This window comes from Coenobita brevimanus, chromosome 40 (genome assembly GCF_032717465.1).
Source record: "Coenobita brevimanus isolate Jiangsu-jjx chromosome 40, ASM3271746v2, whole genome shotgun sequence".
Classification (NCBI taxonomy): domain Eukaryota; kingdom Metazoa; phylum Arthropoda; class Malacostraca; order Decapoda; family Coenobitidae; genus Coenobita; species Coenobita brevimanus.
This window is the reverse complement of record NC_136993.1, coordinates 62663558-62683512: the sequence shown is the minus strand read 5'-3', so window position 1 is coordinate 62683512 and position 19955 is coordinate 62663558. Positions and strand designations below refer to the sequence as shown.

Here is a 19955-nt window from a genome sequence, read left to right as displayed (position 1 = left end):
TGTTGGTTCTTCAACCTTGGCAATTACTTTTGACCTCTCAAGCTCACTGAGTTTATGACATACCTCATTCTTAAGGCTAACCGGCACACGGCATGAAGTTACAGTGCATGGGACAGAATCAGGGTTTACTGTCAACTTCACAATACCAGGTAATGTACCCAAATCATCTGAAAACACATCACCAAAGTTAAAAAATGTATCCTGGACATGATTAATATTTTCATAATTGACAGTTATCAAGTTCATTTGTTCAGAAGCCCTCTTGCCAAAAATTGGTGTGAACTCTTGCTCTACCACAATAAATTCAACACTGTACTTCTTCTTGTTCTTAACATTGGTTATGATAATTCTACACTTCCCAAGAGGCTTAATCTGACTAGAGTTCCTCATGAACAGAACTGTATTACAGGGCTCAAGTTGAACATTGGGTATTAAGTGTTGTGGAATAATATTCACACTGGCTCCACAGTCTACCTGAAATCTTGCCCGTTGACCACCTACTACCATGGTTGTCATAATCGACTTTGACGTCTCATTGCTTGACTTTGACGCGATGTTCATGATGTACTGGATGTCCTCTTGGTCGCTGTCATCCTCTTGGATGCTGTTGTCCTCTTGGATGCTGTTGACCTTCTTTAGCCTCTGCTTGTGTCCTCTGTGTGCTGGCTTGGACGTGGATGTGCACCTGCTAGCGTAGTGGTTCTTGTTCCCGCAGGCTGAACAAGTTTTACCATAAGCTGGGCACATTTTCTTCTCCCAAACATGCCAATGGCCACAGAACTTGCACTCTTTAGCCTGCCTCGGTGCTGTCCTTGTTCTCGGACTCCGATTGCTTCTAGCTGAAGCTTCTTGAGTTGAAATGTTTTGGCTCACGTTCGCAGACTTCTTTAAGGTCATCTTGTTGACTGATTCCCCATTCTTGCCATGGAAAACTGCCATCTGCTTCCTTGATGCCTCATAATCAACACAAATCTTGACAGCTCCAGCAAAGGTTAGGTCTTGTTGCTCAAAGAATTTGTCACGAAGGGCATCATCCCGGCAACCAAATACAAGCTGATCTCTCAGGTCATCATCTCTTCGTGCTCCATATTCATACTCCTTACATAAATTCTTCATTCTTGTAATGAATGCATCCAACGATTCTCCTGACTGCTGCACACAATTTCTAAACTTGTATCTGACAGCTAGTATATTCTTCCTGGGAGCAAAATGATTATCACACTTCTCGAGTACTGTCTTGAGGACTTTTGCTGGATCTGGCTCATCACCTACAACTTCAGGAAATTCAAATGAGTTATAGAGCTCAAGCAGTTCATCTCCTCCAAGAGTTAAAAGAAGTGCCACTTTCTCCTCCTCAGATCTCTTTCTCAAACCTCCAGCCAGCAAATAGAGCTCAAACTTTTGCTTAAACAATTTCCAAGCATGCTCAGTGTCACCTGTTAGGGTTAGCTTCTGGGGTACTGCTAGTGTTGAAGACGCCATCTCATTGGCTGCCTTGCTGGTCACCCTCTTCTCTCACCTCAGGTCTTCACTATAGCTGCTTGATTAATTCACACACTCGTCGGCTCACATGCTCTGCTGGGTCTTGTAAATCAGTTTACCGCTGCCACCATGTTTGAATAATGCTTTTGGAGGCCCTAGAACATAGTTAGGAGTGATGGACACACGGGCTAGTTGCTATAGCGGTTTAATCCTCAGAACGCAAGCTGTCGGTTACAGTGACAAAGTTTGTTGACGAACATACAGAAAACGTTTCAGGGGAAACTTGTGTAATGATGAATGTTGTGACTTACAATAAACAATGGATATTGTAACAGTGTCTAACTCAAAATCATGAATATCCAGTCAGTGTCCTTACTCTCTAACATTAGCGTGCAGGCACATGGACACACACCCACACTCACACACACACACACACACACACACACACGCATGCATGCACACGCACGCGCGCGCGCTTCTACACTGTCATTACTGTTATCAATCTCTCTCTCTCTCTCTCTCTCTCTCTCTCTGTATATATATATATATATATATATATATATATATATATATATATATATATATATATATATATATATATATATGATATTAAAGTAGGAGTGGTTTAGATTCGTTCCCTGTCACTAACGTTGCAGATACGACTATGTGACTCCCGCTGACAGAGCGTGGGGAGTGGAACAGCCTGACGGGTCCTGGACCGGCATGATCGGAATGTCAATGCGGGAAGTAGGTCCATTAACAGCCTTGTATCATTATGTATCGAATGTGGGTTAAATCACTTTATATTCTTGATATTTTGCCATTTAATCAGTTCATTGAAGATCAGCTTGACTAAGATGGTAATAGAGATGCATACACTGGCTGAAAAATGAACAGACAGACAGATATATCGACCAAGCACAAAACAGGTATACTGTACATGGCGAGTGATGAGAAGAATGGGTGGTGAACTGAATGAAAGGAAGGCAATGATTGATAGTGTGTGTGGATGAAAAGATGCGAAGATGTGTAAGGAATGCAAAAGCATCTAGAGGTTGGAGGAGTGGACTTTCTAACCACTACTTGGTGGTGGCCAGTATCAAGATCCAAGCAAGATGCAGAAATAGAAGGGAAGGAGGGGAAGAAGGAGTAGTTTCAAGGAAAGTGGAAAGGTTACAAGAGGATGAGAAAATGGCAGAAAATGAGAGAGAAGTAGCGGAACGATTTGGTAAACATGAATTGGAGCAGATGGGGAACGTGGAAAGTGTGTGCAGGATGTTCACAGAATAAGAATGTGCAGCATGTGAGGTTCTGTGTGGGGTGAAGAGAAGACAAAGGGGGGTGCAAGGAACAGCATGGTGGAATGACGAGGTGAGACAGGCTGTGGCACAAAAGAAGAAAGCATGCAATGAATGGATGAGAAATAGGGGCGTGGAAGAAGTTGAGAGACGGAAGAGAGAGTTATATGTAGAAAGGAAGAGAGAGGTGAGCAGATTAGTAAGAGAGGGTAAGAAGAGAGTGGATGAGGAATTTGGAAGGAATATGAGTGTAAAGTGGAGGGATTGTAAGAAAATGTTCTGGTTAGAGGTGAAGAGAGTAAGACAGGGTGGCAGTGAAGTTAGCAGGGGAGTGAAAGATAAAAACGGTAGATTACTAGTGGAGAAGGGAGAAAAAGTGAGCAGATGGAGAGTACACATTAAGGAATTGTTGAACATAGAGAATGGAAGTAATGCGAGTATAAGTGGCTGGGGAATGGCTGGGAGAAGGAGGGAGGTGAGAAGACAGGAAGAAATCAGTAGGACAGAAGTTGTGGAAGCAATGAAGAAAGTCATATTGGGGAAAGCCCCAGGAATTGATGGAGTGTGTGGTGAAATCCTGAAGCATGGGGGAAAGATAGTAGTAGAATGGATGTGGAAGATGTGCAGATTGGCCTGGGAGGAAGGTAGAGTCCTGGAGGATTGGAAGTCAGGTATAATTATCCCCTTGTACAAAGGAAAAGGGGAAAAAGAGGTGTGTGGTAATCATAGGGGCATTTGTCTTCTTAGTGTAATAGGAAAAGTGTATGGTAGGATACTTATTGACAGAATTAGGGAAAGAACAGAGGATTCAGGTGGAGAAGAATAGGGAGGCTTTAGGAAGGGGAGAGGTTGTATAGATCAGATATTCATGCTTAGATCTTTAGTGGAAAAGTTTCTAGAGAAGGGAAAGAAGTTGTAGGCGGCTTTCATTGATTTGGAGAAAGCATATGACAGGGTGGATAGACAAGGATTGTGGAAAGTATTAAGAATATATGGAGTACATGGGAAGTTGTTGAATGCTGTGAAGAGTATGTATGATGGTGTTAAGGCTGCAGTGCGTGTGGATGGAGAACTGAGTTAATTTTTCTCTTTGAAGGTAGGGTTGAAACAAGGATGTGTCATGTCTCCATGGTTGTTCAATCTGTACATGGATGGAGTAATAAAAGAAGTACAAGGTAGGGCAGTGGATGTTGGAATGGCCCTGGTGATAGAGGGTAGTGTTTGGAAACTCCCTGTACTGTTGTTTGCAGATGATACTGTATTGTTGAGTGAAGACGAAGGGGAGCTGCAAGGCTTGGTGGATGAGTTTGAGAGCGTTTGTAAGAAACGGAATCTAAAGGTGAATGTAGGGAAACACAAAAAGATGGTCTTTGAGAGAGGTGAAGTCAGTGAATGTACAGTGAGGCTGGAAGGTGAGGAAATGGAAAATGTGAGTACGTGTAAGTACTTGGGCAGTGTGATGAGTAAGGATGGAAGTTTGGAGAGTGAAGTGCTTGAAAGGGTACAACAAGGAAGAAAGGTTGCTGGTTCCTTGAAAGCAGTGATAAGAAACAGGGAAGTGAACATGGAAGTGAAAAAGTTACTGCATGACAGTATTGCGATACCAACTCTAAAGTATGGAAGTGAAGCTTGGACGTTATTGGAAGGACACAAGTCAAGAGTGACAGCAGTGGAAATGAGTTATTTAAGAGGAGCCTGTGGAGTCACATGGAGAGACAGGCTGACAAATAAGGATATAAAGGAACGTTGTGGTGTGGATGTGGATGTGATAGGAAGCATTAGGTGGAACACACTGATGTGGTTTGGCCATGTAGTGAGGATGGAGGGTGAGAGACTGACGAGGAGAGTGTATGTGAGTGAGGTGGAGGGGGGGAGAGGGAGGGGGAGGCCGAGGATGAGATGGAGGGATGGGGTGGAGAGGTATATGAGAGAGGAGGGTTTGAGTTGGGAGCAGGGCAGTGAAATGGCGGGGGACAGGGCGACGTGGAGGCGATTTGTTTGTGGCCACCCCATACGGGATTGAGGCGTCAGGCAATAGATAGATAGATAGACAGACAAAACAGAAAAAAAGTCATCAAAGACTGATTAAAAAAAAAAAAAATGCTGATAGGAAAATATGAGTGATTTTGAGGTACACTCATGATCACTAATCTCTGACCAGAGAGTTAGCCAAAGTCGTGGCCAGGCGTAGGCTACACAGTCAGACACACTCCACCATCGTTTCAGAAAGGTTTAGTGCTTCAATGAACAATTTTCCAAGCATCACTGAAGCACTTTTGTTTCACATATTACATTACTTTCTCAAGTAATATATTCATGGTAAGAAATACACAAATTTGGTTATAGCTATTATTTTTTGTCTATAAAGAGTGCGTGATGATAATTGAATTTCATACAGTGTTTTATTAGTCTGTTTATTATTTCACTGACCTATTTCTTGAGGCGAGCCTTTAACAGAGCTGTTGGTAGGTGATAGCAGAGAAATATCCACGATTGCCACAGCAGCCGGCAGTCACCCGAAATATTCGAAGTAAGAATGCTTTATGATACTTATATCATTGACAAAAATTTACTAATATCACTACTTTGAACTGAATGTTTTTCTCTAGTGATAACAGGCCCCTTTGCCCATAGATATAAATAAGCCTAGATGCCGCATGACACTACTTTAGATGCGTTTGCGCGGCCGCCATCTTGGAACGGTGGAGGCAGACGATGTCGTGTTCCTGCCGATGGTCAAAGCTGACCACTATTTACTTAGAAATGCAACAGCACTGTGCTGCTTTTGGGTGTAGAAAGCGTCGGAATATATCTATGGTGACACCGATAGCACGAGCGGCTCAACTGTCTGGTTATGCAAACGTCCCTCAGTTGCTTCTCTATCCTCCGAAAGGAGGATGGTGGGTTGCAGAAGGGAAATTTAAGCCTGAAGTCCACCTAGTTCACGTTTCAGATGAACCAGGAACCACAACCACTACCACCACAACAACAGCCAACACCATAACAGCCACCACCACAGCCACCACCACAACAACCACTACCACCACCACCACCACCACCACAACAACAACCACTACCACAAGCACCACATCCACCATCCACCACCACAACCACCACCACAACAGCAACAACATCCACAACCACAACCATAACAACAATCACCACCATCACAACAACAACCACCACCATCATCACATCCACCAGCACATCAACCACCACCATCACAACAATAACCACCACCAAACAACAACCACAAAAACCACCACCATCACAACACCCAACATCACTACAACAACCACCATCACAACAAAAACCATCACCACAACAATAACCACCACCACAACAACATTCACGACCACCATCACCACCACCATCACAAAAACCACCACAACAATAACCACCACCATAACAATAACCCCCACCATAACAATAACCACGACAACAACTACAAAAACAACCATCACCATCACAACAACAACCACCACCACAACAACCACTATCACAACAACCACCACCACAACAACCACCATCACAACAACAACCACAACAATAACCACCACAGCAACAGCCATAATAACAACCACAATAATTACCACAATAACCACCACCACAACAACAAGCACCATCACAACAACCACCACCACAATAACCACCACAGCAACAACCACAACAACAATCACCACAACAACAATCACCACAACAACAATCACCATAACAATAACCACCACCACAACCACCACCACAACCACAACCACCACCACCACCACCACCACCACCAATGCAACAACCATCACCACCATAACAAGAACAACAACCAACACAACCACAACCACCGTCACCACAAGAACAACCACCACCACCACCACCACAACAACAACAAAAACCACCACCACCACCACCACCACCACCACAGCAACAACAAAAACCACCACCACCACCACCACCACCACCACAGCAACAACCACCACTACCACTACAGTAACCACCATCACTACCACCACAACAATAACCATCGTCACCACCACCACAACAATAACCATCACCACCACCACCACAACAATAACCATTATCACTACCACCACAGCAATAACCATCACCACCACCACAACAACAATAACCACCATCACCATCTAAACCACAACAACATTCATTTTCATAGTCTGAATTCGCTCTAAAACAAGCCCCACTATTACATGCTTGACCGCTCCAAGATGGCCGCCACAAAGACGCATATCCGCTGTACTGAAGAATGAGAGATGCGGCATCTAGTCTTATTTATATCTATGCCGTTGCCATCCAGTGGGCGACGTCTTAGCTGCATGCCCCCTCTGGTCAAAATGTGTGCCAGTTAATGCCGTTAATTCATAAATACTTATTACGGTATATATGATGTCAATACCCACATATAGTGGCACATGTTTTTTTAACTTCTTGGTAACTGCTAAACTGCAGACTGATTGAAGAAATGTCGGCCCCTGTCAATAAACACAGATTATTATATTATGGAGGAATAACCATGAGAATATGGTAATATCAAAGATATAAGGAGTAGTACGCTTCAGATCACCTGGTTACAGTTCTTTGCCCCGCCCAGTAATGCAGAGGCTGTGTTCGAATGCGTGGCTCGTGTGTGTTCATAACACTGCCCACCATGCGTCTCTGGTCAGAGATTCGTAATCATGATTGTACCTGACAGTATTGCGCTTCAGATAATAATTTACTCTTCTTTTCAGGAAGTGGACATCAGCCTTGGCCTCTTCCTCATTACTGCCGCGAGAGCCAAGGTAGTGGACTTCACCTTCCCCGTCGACATCACGTACCACAAGATGATCGTGGGTCGAGGCAAGCCTGAGGTGAACCCCTGGAGTTTCCTACTACCCCTGGGTCCTTGTGTTTGGTTAGCATTTCTTACAGCCTTGTTGGGGGTCCTTGCAGTAATGGCAATATTTCCCTCCTGTCTACAAACCCAGGCTTGTCACTGTACAGGGCTAATGGTGAAGGCATCCAGCTGCGTTCGAGTGCTGTTACAACAAGGTAAGACCTCCAGCTTGTCCTATATCTTAAGGTGGAAGTCGTCAATTTTAGGGTAGTATTGTTATCCTACTGCCATGTGTGGTCGCATAGTTATATTGGACTATTGATCAAGGCATCTAGTTGCATTTGCTCGGTCCCTTGCAGCAAGAGCTTAACAACAGTATCTCATTACTTGCACTATTGCATCAGGGTGTACAACGTCTGTGTCTTAACTATAACATCTCATTCCCTGCATATTGTTTTGTTTTGACATTACGTGGTGGCAAGGATAAGAATAGTTATCATGAATTCTTATAATAATTTACACACATACTCTATGTATGCAGTAGTGAATTATTATTTATAAAAAAAAAAAAAAAACTATTTCTACCACCAAATTATGTTACTGAGAATGAGGAATATTCTTGAAAACACCCTCGGTATGCCTTCATAAATAATACTGGGAGGGTGTCATTCACACTTTATGGGGTCCTGCAATTAAAATTACAAAGAATTTGCTGGTTGTCATGCAAAGTACCTTAATCAGTTGCATGCCAGCCTTGATTTATTTTTACCACTCAGAATTGTAGTGGGACAAAACTGGTGACAAAATCTGTAGAAAAATATCCATAAGAAAAAATTTTCAATTGCACTCCCGAAACTTAGATATCATTTGCATAAATAATAATGACATATCATGTTGGTTTGTCTGATGCTCATTTTTGACGGTTGAACTACATCACAGTGAATATACATACAAGTATTACCAATTTTCATTAGGTTCTTTATTTATCATTCAAGACAAACCCTAGCATTCTCTGGAATGTTCTTGCTGAAGGCCATGTAGGAATATACATAAGAGCAAAACAGTATTTTAATGTATATATGGGGCAAAAAAAAAAATCCTAATAAGTATGATTACAAAATAGTAAGGAAACACGATACCAAATGAGAACTACCAGAGTGAAGTAATAACTCAGTGATACCTAAATTTAGAATAAATACATGTGTTTATTTCAGATGTCAGTCCTGTCAGGACATGGTGGGTATGGGAGCGTGTGGTGTTGGGTGTGTGGATGTTGACAACTGTGGTGCTGACACGTAGCTATGCAGGCAACCTGGTGTCCCTCCTGGCCGTCAGATACATCCCAATGCCCATACAGTCTCTCAGGGACGTGGTCGATAATCCTTTTACATTTTTGGTGCAGAAGGGAACTAGTACGGGTTACACTATTGAGGTTAGTATTTACCCCATGAAGGCTTGTATAGTAGCACATAACATCATTGGGGATTGATGTATTTCTTGACTTTCTCAGTCAACAGACCTACTGCGACTAAGGTCAGACTCGGTCATATTCTGAGATAAATTGTCTGGTCATGCAGGCCAAGATAAACACAGGAAATTAAACATACTCCGTAACAGTAAGTCATATTCTGGGCAAGCTGTTTCTCAATACCAGACTTACTGACGGGGACAAAGAGAAGCCATATGCCAACAACGCAAACAAATTATGAGGATTATTCTTCCAGTTTTAATATAAACATACACTGACTAGGAATTTATGTCACACTATGTCGGGTCCTGGTGTAATTGTAGAAAGGCTACATAAATCGCACCTTAAAACATTCATTCCGTTACTTCCAGATGAGCAAGCACTTCACATTGAAATATGTCCAGTTCTTGCCTAGTATTGGTTGGCTTTATAAATACAGCCTTTCAGACAGTCATTTTGCTATTTTCAGACAGCTGAGAGTGGCGTTTTCCGCGATATAAATAATCTGCAGAAGGAAGGTAGATTTCAAACCTTCGACTCCCTTGAGCTGATGAAGATCCTGGATGTCAAAGTGAGGAGGGGGGACCACACCCTAATAAACGTGGAAGAGGTGACCAAGACGATGATGGCACACGACTTTACACTGACAGGTGGGTTGAGAGAGAGAGAGAGAGAGAGAGAGATTGTGTGTGTGTGTGTGTGTGTGTGTGTGTGTGTGTGTGTGTGTGTGTGTGTGTGTGTGTGTGTGTGTGTGTGTGTGTGTGTGTGTGTATGCATCATTAATTTGTCCTTACACTAATATATCTATGAGAGGTGGTGGGAGTGTCATGTACATCAGAACACCCACACAATGAACTAGGGACTCACCTAAAATGCAAAACATGGCTCAACAGTATATAGAACAATTGACAAAAAAGTTCATCTTACTTTACTTACTTTCTGTAGGATAAAACCTTCACATTTTCCTTTTATTATATGTTGTGAGACGTCAGACAACTTTCAGGTTGACCTTGACATGGATATATACTTCTATTCCTTTGTCATTTACGATTAAGAAAATGGACCCCACAATAATGGGAGGCTGTGAGCGAATTTTTGATACAAATTTTGATATCGTTTGTTTGTGCCTAAATGTTTCGTTTGTGACTGCTTCGTATATATATATATATATATATATATATATATATATATATATATATATATATATATATATATATATATATATATATATATATATATATATATATATATATATATATATATATATATATTACAGTCGTATTTCAGTTATAAGCAGGTGTTCTGGCCCCTTTCTTAACTGAGTCATTGGAGGCGAGTGTCGAGCCGTACTCGATCGAGAAGAAAATGAAATGATATTGGTCTCTTGCTTCAAATACTTTTCTTTTAGTTACCTCTATGACTTTTCCTTGACGTGTGAATCGGTGAAGACTGTGTGAACAAACTTGCAAGCGAGTCACCTGATTTAGTGCCGATAGGGTAAAATTTAGCTTGGAGATCATTTATATGGATATTTTGGTGAATATAAGACTGTGTGCTGAGGATTACCAAAGCTTCCAAGACGAGACTGTAGTACCTGTAATCTGGCTGTAGGGCAAAGCATTATCAGTACTTTCTTGCATATTTCTTGACGGATGTTCATCAGTAAAAAAGCATTTTGATCAGCATGTTATGCTGTATATTTTGTTAGGAAGGTTTTTTTTTTTTTTTGATAAGTTCAGTGTTTTCTGCCGTAATTGCATAATTATGTTGGTTGTTTTCATACTTCAGAATTTCTAATTTTACATCATGAATATAGTGTTATAAGAGAACAAGCTTCCTGTCTTTTTGTTCTCCTGGAAATCCTGAACAAAATAATGCCCGAATGGTAGAGATTGATCACAAAATAAGGGAGAAAGTACAGAAAGTGTTAACATGTAGTTGCAGTTACTCACAACCCTCCCGTGAGACGTTAGACAATTTTCAGGTTGACCTTGACCTGGAAATGTACTTGTGATCTTTTGCTATGTACGATTAGGAAAATAGACCTCAAAATAAAAGAACTTTAGTCAGCATTATTCCGAGACAATGTTTGATAGTTTCAGAGACAGTTCAGCTTTTATTTTGTTGACCAAGATTACATTTTTTATCATCCAGTATTTCACGATAATATATTTCATATATCACAGGATCGCTGACACATTTACCGGAAAGATCATATTGTGTACTCATGGCACTAATTTTGGTTATATTTAACTATTTTCTTGGTGTCAACAGGAAAGTGTAACTTCTATCTAGCACGTGAGGAGTTCCTAACCTCGATGCTTGCCATGATAGGGCCCAAGGGCAGCCCACTAATCAACGCTATCAGCCGCAGGTCAGCTGTCATACATCAGTTTTATCTGTTGGATCTTCTAAGTTACTCCTGAGGTGATTAAGATCATTTGGCTTTATCAAGATTAATATTTAAAAAGTTTATTTGGATGAAATGATTATCAGTTAGCTAGTCTGTTTTTACCTTAACTTTTATTTTGACTACGGTCTTGTAAGAGTTGCATATCACTCGAAATGTGCTGGTCATGAAGGAGTAGTTATGTGAAGAAAGCTGCAAAAGGACAAAAATATGGGCCAAGTTAAGGTGCAAAGTTTATGGTAACACATTCATAATCACATGTTTGCAGGATCATAACAGTGAGAGAAGCAGGTATCTACGACCACTGGATCAACAGCTACACCCCCAACATGACCACCTGCCTCAACCCACCCACAACCATGGCCGTCAGATCCTCACTCAGCCTCTCCAATATATGGGTAACTTCCTCACAGTGCCTTCATGAGCCATACTTTCTACTCATCAATCCATCTGTCTATTTGTCATTCCATCCATCTATCCATCCATCCATGTGCCTCTCTCTCTCTCTGTATATATATATATATATATATATATATATATATATATATATATATATATATATATATATAGTATTAATTGAACTGGTAATACATGTACTAAATATTCAGTTTTCTATAGGTATTTTCTCTCACATTCCAGGGAACACCGGTAATACATGTACTAAATATGATGCAGTTTCATAAAAGTATATTCTCTCACATTGCAGGGAACACTGGTGGCTTACGTGGCTGGCCTGGCAATTAGTCTTCACGTGTTCTGCTTCGAGCTCGTCTACTAACACCTCCAGTAATGTGTCTGTGATGAAGGATGTGAGGCTGTTGGTGTGGCAGAATCGAATCAGTTAACCACCGGCGTTTGGGGTTCCACACTGCAAGCTACTGACCAAGTTGTGTACTAGAAATTTTGCAGACTAAATTTTTAAAGTTGCGAGGTCGAGTTTATAAGAAAAAAAGAAAAAAACTTCAATTTCTTCAACTCAAGCACAATTTTTATTTCATTGTTGCTATTAAAACACTTTTACTGAAAGAGGAGGATTATCTTGAGTTGGACTGGTTACATTCTGAAACTCTTCCTAGCTGAAGGAAACAGTCTTGAAATGGCAAAGGCAAATTAGGAAAGATAGCAACGTATTTAACCAATTTATATTTCATCTTAGTGCACACAATTTATTCACCTTACAACAAACTTCTCAAAATGAAGTGGGTTACATTTGACCATCATTTACCACTTTATCTTTGGCACGTCTCCCCGAAGCTGAATTAAATCGTCTAGTGATGGCAGGAATAAAAGAGAATAAAATGTCACCTGATTGAAATTAGTACACGAAATGATGTATAACTGAAGCTAAATAAAATCGTATAAAAATGACAAACATTTAATAAAAGATTCCTTAATAAACAAAAGGATACTTGAGATTCTTTGCAATCCCTTCCACACGACAACTGTCTCAAACTTTACAAAACAGACTCGACAGAGCAACGATCTATATATCTATGTCTTTCTATCCATCTATCTATCTGCCCATCAATTGCCAGACTCCTCAATCCAGTAAGGGGTGACCACAAACAAATCACCTCCAAGCCTCCCTGTCTTCTACTATCCGGCTGGCCTCCCTCTCTCTCATGTATCATTAAACTCCATTCCTCCATCTCATCCCCAATCTCCCCTCCTCCTCTCCCAAAGCACCTTACTCACATACTGTCTTCTAGTGTGTCTCTCATCCTTCATTTTCCTGACATAGACAAAGGATACAATGGAAAAAATCGTCATGTCACTGTATTTCCTAATAAACTCGAAGAGTTTTCCTCTCCAGCAAGGAATGACTTTGCTATGCTGCATGAAAACGTCTGGAGAAGGAAAGAATAAACTGGGAAAGGTAATCGCATACTGAAAGCTCAAACACTCTGTAACCCTTACTTGTTTTGCTCTGGAGAAAACTAAAATTATACTGTAACTACTTTTGTATGTTTTCATTGATTTTGTATGTTTTCTTGCATTGATTAATTGTATATCCTGTTATTTTTTTCTGAATAATAGGTTCACAATGTTGAAACACACACACACACACACACACACACACACACACACACACACACACACACACACACACACACACACACACACACACACACACACACACACACACACACACACACACACACACACACACACACACACACACACACTCAAATACGAACATTTGTAATAAACTCTACTCGGACTACCAAAGAGGATATTTTACAGCAGTCGTCAAGTTATGGAATAGATATTTAGGCAACGAGTCTTAGCATGATGAATTCTTCAAACAGAAAGAGTTACTCCAAATATAAGCCTCTCATCAAGCATCAGTTTGTTCATAAAGAAGTCTAACAAAGATTTAATTTTTTTGTATATTCAGTAAACATTGCAAAACAAACACCTGCACACAGCTTGATCCCACTGTTTTCCTAGGCTATTCAATATATCTTTAAGTCATACATGAGTTAGGTTAATCATTATACATACTGGTAATTGTGGTGGGTGGGGGCGCCCATCATCCACCCACTTAGTGTAGTGGTACCCTGTCTTTAGGGTAGCTCTACATCGATTGGCAAGCCAAATGATTTCCTGTAAACCAGGAAATCATTGACAGCGCTGGGTGGTAACTTTATAACCAACCGATACGTGTTCCCTACATGACAGCAAATGGGTTGGCAGAGGGTTAGTGCCCCTCCTTGGTAAACAACTAACTATAAATACGAACAAGAAGCCTCGGAACAGGATTGGTTTTCCTCTGTACAAGTGAATAATTATACCTGACTTCCAATCCTCCGGGACTCTACCTTCCACCCAGGCCAACCTGCATACCTTCCACATCCATTCTACTACTATATCTCCCCCATGCTTCAGCATTTCACCACACACTCCATCAATTCCTTGGGTTTCCCCATTTTGACTTTCTTCATTGCTTGTACTGTACAACATCCATTCTACCGATTTCTTCCTGTCCACACACCTCCCTCCTTCTCCCGGCCATTCCCCAACCACTAAAATTCGCATTACTTTCATTCACTATGTTCAATGATTCATTAAAGTGTTCTTTCCATCTGCTCACTTTTTCTCTCTTCTCCACTAATAATCTACCGTTTTTATCCTTCACTCCCCGACTAACATGACTGCCACCCTGTCTTGTTTTTATGGTGGAAGAAGGAACCAAAGGCCATGAGCCCGCAGTAACAGTTTCCTCCAAGAGAAAAACAAAATACAATAGAGAGCCAAATTCAAGATCCAATCATTTTGAGATGCCTGGACACACTGCGTTTGAAAGACTGGAGATCATAGCCAGCAGGAAATACAGACAGAGGGAGACAGTTCCAGAGCTGACCTGTTATATAAATGAAAGACTGGCAGTAACGGTTAACTCTTGCATTAGAGAGTTGGACAGAAAAAGGATGAGAGTTTCCTGCCAGACGGGTGCTACGCGCCCGTTGTAGAGGTGGAGGAATGCAAGCAGACAGTTCATGACCATTAAAGTAGCAATAGAAAAGAGATAAAGATGCAACAGTGCGGTGAAGAGACAGAGGTTGAAGGGAGTCAGTAAGAGGAGAAGAGTTAATGAGACGAAAAGCCTTTGACTCCACCCTATTGAGAAGAGCTGTATGTGGGGAGCCTCTCCACACATGAGAGTTGTAATCCACACAGGGGCGGATAAAACCCCTGTATAGAGTCAACAATTGTGCAGGGGTAAAGAAAGAGCGAAGTCGGCTTAGCACACCCAATCTCTTGGAAGCAGATTTTACAAGAGATGTAATATGATCTTTCCAAGATAAGTCCCGAGTAAATGAAACCCCAAGCATGTTCAAGGATGATGCAGGATTAAGCTGAATATTATTAAACATTAGTGGGTATATCTGTGGAAGATTTTGTCGGGTTGATAAGTGTAAGAACTGAGTCTTAGATGCATTAAAAACAACCATATTATTTTTACCCCAGTCAGAGATACGAGCCAAGTCAGACATTAGGTGTGCCATAGCCTCATCCCTTGTTTGTTGAAGTAACTGTTGAGATGGGCGTTGCGGGAACCGAATGGAAAGGTGAAGGGTGGAGTCATCAGCGTATGAGTGGATAGGGTTAGATGTACAGCTTAGAAGATCATTGATGAATAAAAGGAAGAGAGTTGGTGATAGGACAGAGCCCTGAGGAACACCACTGTTGATAGATCTAGGAGAAGAACGATGGCCGTCTACAACAGCGGCTATAGAACGACCAGAAAGGAAGCTAGCGATGAAGGGACAGATAGAAGGATAGAAACCATAGGAGGGCAGTTTGGAAATTAAAGATTTATGTCAGACTCGATCGAAAGCCTTTGAGATGTCAAGTGCAATGGCAAAGCTTTCGCCAACGTACGGAAAGGAGGATGACCAGGAGTCTGAAAGGTAGGTGTGAAGATCGCCAGTGGAGCGTCCCTGACGGAACCCGTACTGACGATTGGAAAGAAGGTTGTGATAGGAAAGAGCCTTAAAATTTTTCTATTGAGAATTCACTCGAAAACTTTTGAAATACAGGACGTTAAAGCAAATGGACGATAGTTGGAGGGTTGGGAATGGTCACCCTTCTTTGGGATTGGCTGAATGAGAGCAAACTTCCAGCAAGAAGGAAAGGTACAAGTTGACAGACAAAGGCGAAAGAGTTTGCCTAGGTAGGGTGTAAGCACAGAAGCACAGTTCTTGAGAACAACAAGAGGGACCCCATCAGGCCCATATGCCTTGTTAGTACTGAGGCCAGTGATGGCAGAAAATACATCAACTGAAGAAATTTTAATGTCAGCCATGAGGAAGTCAGAGGGGGGAAGTGATGGAGGAACAGCACCGGAATCGTCTAAGGTGGAATTGGAGGAGAAAGTCTGTGCAAAGAGATCTGCTTTATCAGTAGAAGAAATAGCTACATAACCATCAGAGTAGAAAAGAGGAGGGAAGGATGATGAGGTGAAGTTGTTAGAAAGATTTTTGGCAAGGTGCCAGAATGAGTGGGAAGAATTCGAGTTTGAGAGTTGAGAGCATTTAGTATGGATGAAATTATTTTTAGTAGAGCGAAGAACAGACTTAGCACGATTCCGGGCAGAAACATAAAGATGATGTGATTCAGGGGTGGGTTGGCTCCGGTACCTTTTGCAGGCCCTCTCCTTGTTGCGGACAGCATTAGAACAAGCGTGATTAAACCAAGGATTTCTTGCGTTAGTCAAAGGATATGAGAAAGGAATGTATGCTTCCATGCCCGAGAGAATAACCTCCGTAATGCGCAAGGCACACTCAGATGGCTCCCGGCCATGGAAGCAATAGTCATTCCAGGGAAAATCAAAGAAGTACTGCCTGAGGGCCTCCCAGTCTGCGGCTCCAAAATGCCACAGACGACGTTTCCCTGGAGGGTCCACAGGCCGTACCAGAGTGATAGGACAAGTTAAGGTAATATGGTTGTGATCGGAGGAGCCCAACGGAGAGAAAAGATTAACAGAGTAAGCAGAAGGATTAGTTGTGAGGAATAGGTCAAGTATGTTGGAGCTCTCTCCAAGGCGGTCAGGGATATGGGTAGGGTGTTGTACAAGCTGCTCTAGATCATTAAGGATAGAAAAGATGTAGGCTTGTTCACCAGGTGCATCCGTGAAAGGAGAGGAGAGCCAAAGGTGGTGGTGAACATTGAAATCTCCTAGAATGGAGATTTCAGAGAAAGGAGAAATGGATAGAATGTGTTCCATCATAGAAGTAAGATAGTCGAAGAATTTTTGATAGTCAGCAGAATGAGTGGATAAGTAAACAGCACAGATATATTTAGTCAGAGAATGACAGGAAAGCCGAATCCAGAATGTAGAGAATTCAGAAGAATCGAGTTCAGGAAAACGAGAGCAAGATAAGTCGTTGCGTATATCTACACAACAGCCACCTTCGGCTTTGAAATGAGTATAGAGAAAGTATGAGGATACAGAAAAGGGTTTGCTGTAAGTTGCCTCAGACAGCTGAGTCTCCGTTAGAAAAAGAAGGTGAAGTTTAGAGGAGGAGCGGTGGTGCTCAACAGAGTGAAAGTTACAGGAAAGGCCGCGAATGTTGCAGAAATGAAGAATAAGTCAGACAGTGGTTCCAGGCACCTCGGGTCATCACCGGGAGAGGGGCGTATGGTGGGGGCATTTATGGTCCCCCCCCCCCCTGGGGACTCCGAGGCTTGGTTAAGAGATGACATTTTTGTTGAATTTTGAATAGGAAGTGTAGTGTGTACTGTGCATGTAGTTTGGTGTAGATAGAGAAATTTGTACTGGAGAGCATGCTGGCCTACTCTCTGTGTAACTGAGACACTGAAAAAGTTCAGCAAAGGGGGATGGTCAGGAACTAGTCTTGAGGGCTGATGAAACGGGAGCTCCAGCACTCCCTGTCGTCAGCTTTCCATCCACCTCGGGAGTACTGCCCTGCTCGACTGGTGCTACAGTCTTTACCTCCAGAATATTTTCCTACAGTCCCTCCACATAATATACAAATTCCTTCCAAATTCCTCATCCACCCTTCTTTTACCCTCACTAATCTTTTCACCTCTCTCTTCCTCTCTACATATAACTCATTCCTCCGTCTCTTAACTTCTTCCACACCCATATTTCTCATCTACTCACTATATGCTTTCTTCTTTTATGTCACAACCTGTCTCACCTCTTCATTCCACCATGCTGTTCCTTGCACCTCCTTTCGTCTTCTCCTCACCCCCACACAGCACCTCACATGCTGCACATATTTCTTCTGTAAATATCTTGCACACACCTTCCACGTCCTCCATCTGCTCCAATCCATATTTATCCAATCGATTCTCCACTTCTCTCTTATATTCTGCCTTTTTCTCATCCTCTTGTAACCTTTCCACTCTCCTTGCACCTACTCCTTCCTCTCTTCCTTCCCTTCTTCTATTTCTCCATTTTATTTAGACCTTAATTCTGTCCACTCCCCCAACCTCTATATGCTCTTGTATCCATTACACACCTTTGCATCCCTTCATCCACACACACACAATCAATCATTGTCTTCCTTTCATTCAGTTCACCACCCACCCTTCTCATCACTTGCCATGTATGCCTGTGGATTATTTTGTGCCTCAAGAGGGTATTGGCTATCACCAACCCCCTCCGGCACAAATGTCCACTAAAGTTTGGTCCAGATTGCATAAAGGACTGTGGCAATTATTGTCTTCACACACATACATGTGGGTCAAAGTCTGACCTTGCCCTGTGACCATGACTTTAGATTGTTCTCAGATCGAATCCCTTCTTTCTTATCATACGTTTAATCCTTCCACAAGTTTGGTTTTAATCATAAAAAAAAGGCTATTTGGGCTGACCTTCGCACTTTAATCTAATCCTGTGACATTTATATAGTTTTCATAAAGTAATGTCAACCCCTGGGCTAGCCCTCAACCCTTAACCCGCCACGTCCCGACCACTTTTCCACCACTGACTCCCCCCAATCCCGACCATTTTTGATTTTTTTTTTTTTTGGCTCAAACCTCCGCTTTTGGTGAGAAACATCGAAATATCATAGAGAAATTGCTCACCTGCTTTAAAATACGATACAGGTAGCAGTACCTCCTTACCTTATTGTGTTTTCTATTAGGCTTTCTCCAAAGAAAACGAGTTCTCTGGGAGGGTAACCATTCCACAGCACTCATAAACGGTATTTATTTATTTGGTACGAAGTTATATGTAATATGAGAGTATATTGGTTTTCACACAGTAATATAGGCAATATAAGCATTGTTTCACTCACCAAACACATCAACATACCTGACCTTTTTTGGCGACATTACCTGATCATCATTTTCTGACTGTTTCTTCCTCTAATGCTATGTAAAGTTTGTCCTCCACATTGTCATCGATTGGGGAATCACTCTGGCCCTGAATTTCATACTGTGGCACGACATGTCTTTACTGGCCAGGTCACTGATAACAGGTGAATTGCCAAAACAATGGCATGCAGGGAGGGGGAGGTAATGCTGGGTAAGGCATTGTCCCTGCCTGGCATCTTGTAGAGGAAGGTGTCCCGTGTATACGTACCAAAAATCACTTGCGAAAATTGAAAATTGTGCAAATTAGAGACCTTGCAATTGATTTGCATTTATGTATGTCAACGGGATTGGCAGTGACAAAACGTGTGGACGTTAATTCATGTCAACGGGACGCGGCAGGTTAAGCTAAGTTTTGTTAAAATCAGATACACTCTATTTTGTTCACAGACAGACAACCAGGCAGGCACATCATATCGAACAGAACATAGAAACCACTCTCAAATCCCAAGCGCTGATGTAATAAGTTTATATTTTCACTAAAATACAACGAAGTTTTGTGTTAAATATTGGTGTGAAAACCAAAAAGCCCATGAGAATGAGTTCTTGATATATGTATATATATATATATATATATATATATATATATATATATATATATATATATATATATATATATATATATATATA

At 41.6% G+C, this 19955-nt stretch overlaps 1 protein-coding gene across 1 annotated transcript in view; it reads left to right on the top strand.

The window, feature by feature from the left end:
* Positions 1-12255, top strand: part of LOC145397162 (putative glutamate receptor) — an 85797-nt gene extending 73542 nt beyond the window's left edge. Inside the window, exons 5-11 of the mRNA XM_080270358.1 lie at positions 2139-2229; positions 7514-7814; positions 8814-9031; positions 9537-9717; positions 11342-11441; positions 11746-11875; positions 12184-12255. Of these exons, the coding sequence (XP_080126484.1) occupies positions 2139-2229; positions 7514-7814; positions 8814-9031; positions 9537-9717; positions 11342-11441; positions 11746-11875; positions 12184-12255 (1093 nt within the window). The remainder of the gene's footprint in view (positions 1-2138; positions 2230-7513; positions 7815-8813; positions 9032-9536; positions 9718-11341; positions 11442-11745; positions 11876-12183) is intronic.
* Positions 12256-19955: the final 7700 nt, after the last annotated feature.